Source organism: Enoplosus armatus, chromosome 3, assembly GCF_043641665.1.
Source record: "Enoplosus armatus isolate fEnoArm2 chromosome 3, fEnoArm2.hap1, whole genome shotgun sequence".
Lineage (NCBI taxonomy): Eukaryota > Metazoa > Chordata > Actinopteri > Centrarchiformes > Enoplosidae > Enoplosus > Enoplosus armatus.
Window position 1 is genome coordinate 16,357,720 of NC_092182.1, and position 9,286 is coordinate 16,367,005.

General features: G+C 47.2%; 1 protein-coding gene across 1 annotated transcript in view; it reads right to left on the reverse strand.

Moving 5' to 3' along the window:
- Nucleotides 1-8,550, reverse strand: part of skib (v-ski avian sarcoma viral oncogene homolog b) — a 32,014-nt gene extending 23,464 nt beyond the window's left edge. The window contains exon 1 of the mRNA XM_070902817.1: nt 7,507-8,550. Coding sequence (XP_070758918.1) covers nt 7,507-8,400 — 894 coding nt within the window. The 5' untranslated portion in view covers nt 8,401-8,550. The remainder of the gene's footprint in view (nt 1-7,506) is intronic.
- Nucleotides 8,551-9,286: the final 736 nt, after the last annotated feature.

Below are 9,286 nucleotides of genomic sequence, written 5' to 3' on the forward strand. Positions count from 1 at the left end.
CCATCTGTACTCCACTCTTTATGAATGTGGACCCTGCTATACTGAGGCAGACAGTAAGAGAGAGCAAGGTGGGGCAGTCAGCTAACACTTAGAGAAACAAAAGTGGGATGCGTTTGCAGAGATTCAGTTCATTCTGCTTTTCAGTGATGTAATAAACAAAACTAACAAGGTCAAAGAGGGGAAAAGGTCCACCTGACCACATGATGCTGTGGCAGAGAGTGACCATGACGGCTCCTAGGGTGACTGTAATACTGAATAAATAACTGTCCCCCCTCACTGCAATAGAGTCAGCTAGGACAGCTGTGCTGAATTCATTTGATACGGGTGCCTGCTGACAATGCTGCATTGCTCCGTCTCTGCGAGAAAGCATGTCGAGCTGGTCTGAAGAGCACACAGGGGCTTGGAGCTTTTCACCAACGCTGAATGATTGTTCTGCTATACAACCCAAAGCTCTGACCCCTGCGAAACTACAGCTAAGAGAAATAAACCGTGTTTGGAGGGTCAGCTCATGAGCTGCTCCACGGTACGTGCAGACCGTCAGAGAGAGAAGATACAGTGCTCTCAGATCAGATTTTGAGATGCAATGCCCTGGCGGCGCAGCAGATACATGAGATGATAGGCGTTGGTAATGGCACACAGCAAAATGGGAGAGAGCCGAAAATGTGGATCCCACTCATTCGTTCATTTAGCGGGCTCTTGAAAATTACCCCAGAGAAGGAGATAGCAGATGGTTATGAGGTCATCCTGACAAAGTAGCACTACCTCTTCATGTCTGTCTATCTATCTATCTATCTATCTATCTATCTATCTATCTATCTATCTATCTATCTATCCTCAAAGACACAGATAGATGGCGAGTTTTCATCTCTTCAAAATGAGACAATCAGCCCTCACACCCCTGGAACAGCACAGTGATACATGTGTGGCGTATGTAGGCCAGTCTGAATACAGACTGATACAGCATGTGCTCACTACAGTGGAGGTGGAGATCTAAGTATAATGCAGTGTGAGGGGGAGTGCAGTAGGAGATCTCAGTGGAGGAGAGCCTGTGTGTGTGTGTGTGTGTGTGTGTGTGTGTGTGTGTGTGTGTGTGCGCGTGTGTGTGTCTTACAGGGTCGAGGAGGTGTAAAATGGAGGAGGTGAGGGATGGTGGTGGGGCAGAGGAGGTGTCAGACAAGGAGGTCTCAGAGATGGAGAGGGGAGTTTTATACAGTGCTGACCTGTGGGAGAAGTGTGTGTCTGTGTGTGATACAGAGTGGAGGAGGAGGAGTTGGAGAAAGGAAAGCAGCAGCAGAAGCAGCAGCAGCAGAAGGAGGAGGAGGAGGAGGAGGAGGAGGAGGAGGAGAAGAGACTCATCAAGTCACAGCGTGGAGGTCACAATGAAAGAGGATGGGCAGTGAATGGAGGAGGGTGAGGTCTCTGTACTGTAAGAGGTCTATGCACTGTGAGGTCTGTGCGTACATATATGTGTGTGTGTGTGTGTGTGTGTGTGTGTGTGTGTTCTGGCACGCTTCTTTGAGCCCACCAGCCAGAGAGCACGAAGTTCTTATTTAGCACAGGAAGAGCAGCTCTGCTTAGCAACCACAGCCGCCCTCCAATCACAGGCGTACGGAGCAGACTCCAACTGAGGACGAGTCCTTTCTGAGAGTGTGTGGAGTCTGACAGAGGCCTCTAAATGTTGAGATACACACCTTCCCACACACGCACGCACACATACACAAAAACAGGTCTGTGGCGCAAACTATTTCTCCAGAATTGAGCTCTGATCTTTTATGTCACCAGCAGACGAAGACAAAAAGTGAATTCACACACCCCTCTGTGTCTCCTCTGCTTCGCTGTCTCCTGAACTCAGCAGAGAATTCAAAGTTAATCTAAACCATCCTAATCCAAAATGTTTAATTATGCATATCCCAAAGAGCAAGCTAGTCGTGTAAATCCCTAAAACATTCATTCTCTCCGTTTCCCCGCAGCCGCACATGCACACCGTGCGGCGACTTGACACGGCACCAGTTGCAAGTGAGCCGATAGCGGCCCCGATTGTGATCTGCGAGCCATCAAAACAGGAGGCACGAACAAGATCTGGACCAAATGCTGTCTGAACACTGAGCAGTCTGTTTGGTTTAGCTGCGTGAGCTAATCCTTATGATAGCTTTGGAGGTGGTCGGTGGGCGGATTGTAGGCGAGAGCAGCATGCCGATTTGTCATATGGCACCAGCAGGGCCTACTTCTGCTCTGGCTGGAGCTCCATTAGCACATCTCCAATGTAGTCTAACAGTTATGCAGCTTAGAGCTGCAGGTCATTAAGGAGAGACAGAGAGAAAATTTAAGGGGATAAATATTGCAATCCTGCTCATGTCTCTTGCCTCTAAAGTCTCATCAGAAAAACACTTGAATTGATATGTGCAATTGCACTGTTGGTTTCTCCATGTAACATACTCTCTGCAGTATAGCTAATTCATGCTCTAATTACAACATTCCAGGGGGACTGGTTATAAATTGTGAGGATGCTTTGAGTGAGCCAGAGAAGGAGGAGGAGAGCGTCCATGGCTGACATTCAGCCTGTCTGAGTCTGTCTGTGTTTCCTGAAGACGCTGTCCAGAGAAGATGACAGTTTTGATGTGCGCTGTGGTCTCTGCATTCCAGGGGTTATGTAGGATTATCAGAGTTTAACCCCCCCCCCCCCCCCCCCCCCCCCCCTCGACTGCAGCAGCTTAGTAGCTCAGCCAGCAGCAGATGCAGACTCCAGGATTTCCTGTCTCTGCACCAGATGGGCCTGACTCTTAATCACAGAGCTGGAAATCAGGAGGTGATCGAGGAGGAATTGATGATGATTGTGGAATAACACTAACCCAATACAGGCATCTGTTCTGCCACTAACGGACCGACCAACTGACTGACTGGCTGGCTGGCTTGTCGACTGCAGTCACAGCCAGTGCTCATCTCCTCCCTCATCTCATCATCACTGATCAACACTAATCATCCTCCTCCCTCACTCCACGAGTTATACAAGAAGTCTTTCACACATTAGCACTGTGCCGTGTCATCGAGGTTTAGAGAGGAATGGAGAAAAACACCGTCCCCATGAGATGATCAGAAATAGAGCCGGGCAATACAGTATATTGGCATAATACTGATATTGCAATACATGAGGCTAGATATTGTCCGATGTTCCAGAAATGCTGTCATTTTCAGTTTAAATAGTCGCAACATCTTTCCTCTACATCAGTATCCTCTTGCCTCTAAAAACCCACTTTTTTGGAGGCTTTTTTTATAATCTAATTTAACTCACACACAGAACTGCACACACACACACACACACACACACACAAACATTTATCATAAATGTTGTTTGTCAATATCTTCTTAAAGCGACAACATTCATCCCAAACAAATCACAGTGCAATGTAAGTACATTAGTACTGTACTTGAGTACAATTTCGAGGTACTTGTACTTTACTTGAGTATTTCTATTATACCTATAGTACATTTCAGAGGGAAATATTGCACTTTTTTTTACTCCACTGCAATAACAAGACCACAGATTTTACATAGAAAATGTATATATATATATATATATTACAAAGGAACTTGGTCAAAAGTATTGTGATATATTGATTTAGTCAATAATGACCAGCTCTGTTTAAACATTTCTAAACAAAAACATAATATGGAAAAATAATTTTCACAATATTAATGAATATTTTCCAATGTTGATATATAGCATATACAGCATGATTCCAAATGTATTTAAAATCACATACAAAATAATCATTTTGAATTTGAACAAAAATTACAACAAGTAATTTTGTTAGATTTGAATTACATCTTGCCCAGAATCACTGAAGTGAACACCAGATATTTGTGGGAGAAGGTCATGATAAGATCATTTGACTTAAATCTGCTGAAAGTCGATCAGCAATAATATTGAACTATCACCCGGCGCTATCGCTATCAGACATGCAGACACCACTACAGGCTCCAATCTGTCTTTGACAGAACCAGGAAACCAGTGACAAACCCACAAGCGTGGATTTCCCACCCTGGGAGAGGCTGGAGGTTACAGACCTATCTACACAACACCTAAAGAAACAAGGAGCTAACAAAGAGAAATGGCTGCACTTCACAGCCTCTGAAAGCCCGGCCCTCAAACAAAGGAGGCGGCAGGTCTTTAGCACACATCACCCATGACAGAACCCCAGCTGACACCCTTTTAACATGGGGTCACCCCTGCCAGAATGGAGGCCACAACCCCTGGGAGCTCCTGAGACCCCTTTGCCTTGACACCCCGTCCCTGCTTTGGCCAAAACGCTCCGGCCAGCAGTCACTGCAAAGACGAGGTGATGGTCCTCTGAGGGGGGGCTGGTCAGTGGGGAGTTGGGCATTGATGGGGGTTGGGAGTCAGGCGACTGCTCTCAAAAGAATAATGTTTCCAAGAGGATAAGCAACAAACTACCAAAAACATGACTTTGCTGCACCAGGAGTGAGATTTAGAAATAGGCAAAATCTGAACCAAATGCGACTGAGTCAGTGAGCAATGTGTCTGGGCTGGGTCTTATGGCTGACTGGGTCAACGCTGGGCAGACAGGCCCATCAAGGACCAAAGAGATGCACCATGTCAGCTTTCAGGGCTTCCCAGAGGTCAGCAGACAGATGGGAATGGAAATGAGCCGGCAGAGAGCTCATTTTAATCTGGCCCCGCACAGCTGATCCAGTCATTACACTCGCCTGTAAACATGCAAACACGCTCGCATACTCGCCATGCATAAAGACACCCACATACAAGTGCAGACAAACACACAGTTACCTGATAGAGAAAGAGGTATTTTTCATTCATTCATTCACTTTTAATAACAGCTAATACCTGACAACACACAGCCCTTTACCCATCGACGCACACTTGGTTTGCTGCAGGTTTGAGGCTAATTTCATCGAGTGAGGAGAACAATGGGATGAGAAATGGCATAAATTGGCCTCAGTTGGATGGCTTTAATATCCATTCCATTAAGGAGGGTCTACACGGTCCTCCAGAACCCCCGTTTACTCTCCGCTCAGTCAGATGATATATCGCATCGCCCTCACTTCTTAGGGATTCTTTTTTTATATAGTTAATGCTCAAAAGTATTTGACTTTGAAGGGAAAGAAAAGTTTTTGCAATTCAAATCCTCTTTCTTGGAAGATTTTCATGCTAATCAGAAAAGTTAACGTTTGAATTATTACACGCAAGGTTCAACACAACGGAACAAGTCATTTGAATTGGACTTAAGATTCAAGTTTCCATGAAATTTACATTTTTTTGGCAGTGTGTCAGCAAAACAACCATACAGGATCTGAAATAAAGAAAATGGTAATGTTGAGAATAAAGAAAGCTGCCGTTGAGAGTAATGTTTGCTAACTGTCCACTGTATATCCCTCCGTCCTTTATCAGACAGCCATCTGGCCTGTGGACTGGACACGAGGGCATGTGATTGGATGGTGTGAAAAGAATGGGGGAAGGCCGGGTCAGTGTCTTTGGGGAAAGGTCAGAGGTTACGGCCCTTTGACAACACATGTCAAGGCCTGGCTCACACACACAGACACACACACACACCCTGCATCTTCTGAATAAGAGAGTCTGCAGCCTCCTCTCGGCAATCTTCCCTCATCTGCACATTAGGCAAAGGGCTAAATGACCAAATGTTGGATTTGATGCAAAGCAGACACAATGGTTGACAATGGTATCATTCCCTCCTCTGATCCGGTTTCTGCTTTTTGTGAGAAGGCTGCAAAAATGTTGAAACAAATGTGTATTTCACATTCTTCATTCATAACCTGTCAATAAAACAACTGGAATAACTATTAATTACACTTGAATCTCTCCTGCAAACTGCACTTTTCAAAACTATTCCACAGAAAACACATGCTACATCAGCAATAATGGCCTCAGCAGCTATCTGCACCAACCACCACGTACAGTAGATGAGGTGGGAGTCTAGACAGATGATACAGGCAGAGGAGGCAACCTTCGAGGCTCTCTCTTATTAATAAAACACTCTGACATCATAGGGAGGCTGAGGCAGGCCGATAACATTGAGTTTTTGTTTCATGGGTAAGCCGAGCCAAGCGCGGTCTGCGAGCCCCCGTCCGGCCTTTCAGCAGCTTGGCCTGTCAGGCTGATGTATGGGAGAGCGCTGGTGTGCAGCTCCCCGAGGACCAGGCCTGTCTGCTAACTGGGACACGACTGACAGTGAACCACAGCAAACACGCACTGCCCCCCTCCGCCATGCACGCTCCCTCCGTGATGCTCAGCCCCTGAGTATATCACACACACTGTAAGACTGTCAGCGCAGGACTCACCGTTTTGAGAAAATGTATAACTCACAGGTGATACATCAAGACCTGCTGAGTGCAGTTCAGGGAAGAAATTAGCCACAGGTGCAAGAGTGTACAAAGATTTTGTCAGGAGTCTGTGTCCAGCTTGTGGGAAAACATGATATAAATCAGCTGTGTGCTTCACTTAGGACCTTTTTTTCTAAATTGAGAACCAGAACACAAAGATGTAAATCATAACCTCATCTTTTCTGTCACTGATAACCTTCCTCCTGTCGTCACGTTTCTATAAGCCGACAACGTTGTAGTTTAGGAGCATTTTCTAAAGCGAGCACTGAGGTTTCCCTGTGAGACATCTCCTGGCTGCTGCTCAGACTGGAGCAGCACCATGGTGATGCATACAGAGATGTCCACTCATTAGCAGAGTCCCACACAACAGCTGCTCTGTGACGAAGGAACAGCCACCTCGTCTCCTGGCCCTTTGTCCATACTAAACATCTCTGACCCACGCAAGGAGCCTGGACGGCGACACACACACACACACACACACACACACACACACACACACTCATATCTTATCCCGACCAGCCACAACCCCTTCTCTCTCTCTCACACACACACATTTCCATATCCCAAACCTCATTAAACTCTTATCCCCTTCCCCACCTCATGGCACCATAATAGGCTCCCCTGCCCCCATCTCCCCTCTCACACTAATAAAATATATCATCGGGACACCATTTATCATAATGCAGATGCCCTTGGGTAACCCTGGAGAGGGGTGGACCAGGGACTTTTAGAGGATGGGGGGGTGCTCAGGGGTGTCAGCTGATGGTTAGAGGCTTCACTGTCACCTCACTCAGATATATGAGGTGAGTGAGGCTCTTATATGAGGTGTGTCACAGTGCAGGAGTAGAGGGGACAGACACAGAAAAATCTGATGTGTCATGTGGTTTGCATTATAACTCTGTTGGGGGGGGGGGGGGGGGGGGGCTAATAAGACTGGCAACACTTGGAAAAGATAATCAATCAAAGAAGACAGAGGCAGGCCTAATGAGGAGGAAGGGCCCTAAAAATGAACACTAATGAATGCAGATGCTGTAGAAGGCCAGAGGCTGTTGAAATATCCACACATACAAACAAAACACCTCAGAGACAATAAGTGATGGTTAATAACAAGGTGAAACAGAACAGACTTACTCTGCATGATATACGGGACCGCTTGCCAGTCAGATCGTATTTTCCTTTTAACTCTTTAAGCAGCTGCTCCAGGAGACTCTTCTCTTCTTTTCCGGTGTAGTCCGGGTCTAAGAGCACATAAGCCCGCCAGTTGGCGGAGTCGAATCCCCAGTGGACTGTCCGGTTCTCCAGTCTCTTGTGACTGTGGACCACAAACTTGTGAGGTGGGAACATGAGTCTGCAGTCCATGCACTGGATGCAGGCGGAGCTCGGGCCGGTGTACAGTTCAGGGACAAACAAGCCTTTACACCGGCCGAAACATTCATGGTAGACTTTGAAGCTCTTCTCGGTCCGCTCCAACTCCAGGGAGCCCAACTCCTTGTTGCAGTGAGGAGGGTAAGTACCGCCGTAGATGAGAGCGTTGCAGAGGCGCTCAGCATCCGTCTGAGTGATCAGCCCGCAGGACGGGGCCGAGAAGGGCAGGATACCCACCACTTTGAGGATCTCCAGCTGGTCCGCCGTGCACCTGGAGCAGTAGATGTGCAGGTCGTCGCACACCGAGTTGATCTGCTGGAGGGAAAAATCTCTCAGGACGCTGTTGAGGATCTGCGGCAGGCAGAGACGCTTCTCGCCGCCGACCACGAAGCAGGAGATGGGCTCCCGCTCCAGCACCGTCTCGCACCTCTCAGTGGAGCGGTCGGACGGGATGAAAAGTGGACCGGACATTACCGGAGGTGTCTGAGCCGGCAGGGTGAGCATCATCTCGGCGGATTTTCCATCTTTACCAAAGAGTGAGTCCTGGTGCCACCGAGCGGAGAACGCCGCCGGTCCGCCGAGAGAGCGCATGGAACTCAGATGAAACTGCTTCAGAGTTTGCTGAAGTCCGGGATGGGGCTGAAAGCTCGTGCCCTCCATGTTGTAGCCGGCTGGAAAAGAGATTTCAAAACTCAAAATGAAAGCTGAAATTGACTTATTGGATCGGGCGCCTTCAGCATCCGGCTACAAGCTCAATAACGCGCATTTCCATGTCACCGGAGAAGCTTCCCAGCGCGTCCATTCAGAAAACTGACGGCGGCTGAATTCACAGGGGCTGTTCCTGTAAGCAGACGCAATTAAAGTCGACAACTCCTTGACTCAAAACTCGTATTATCCAACGCACAATCACCGGGTACTGTGTTTCTATGCGCTCCTGCGGTTTTACGCACTCCTAATGTGCGCTCGAAATATGCCTCGTCTGCTCCGTCTGGCGTACTCTCAGTCTGTCTCCCCACTCACTCAATGTGTGAGTCTCTCTCTCTCTCTCTCTCTCTCTCTCTCCCTCTCTCTCTCCCTCTCTCGCCCTCTCTGTTTGTTTGTGTCTGGTTCAGTCATTGAATCCCAGCCAGGAATGTGACTGACTCCCCGGGCTGGCTCTTCCCGCAGCCAGCTGTTCCTCCCTCTGCTACATGGCAGCTGCACATTAAAAAAAGAAAAAAAAATCCCTCTGAACCGACGGGAGGGTGGAGCTTAGGAAAATATAGCTTGATATTGGAAATATAAAAATAAACTTAAGTACTTCAAACCCTTAAGCCTTGCCGATCAGCATTTTTGTCTTTCTTTAGAAACTTTGTGAACATGTAAATTAAAAAGGAGACGATGTAGAATATACTGGATATTTATATATTTACTAATGAAGGTCAACCTGAAACAGTAGAAACATGCAGTGGAGGAAGGTAACAAAGTACATCACAGTACATTAATGGTCAGGAAGCGTACTTAAGTACATATCTGAGGTACTTGTAGACTTAGGGAAGGTATTTCC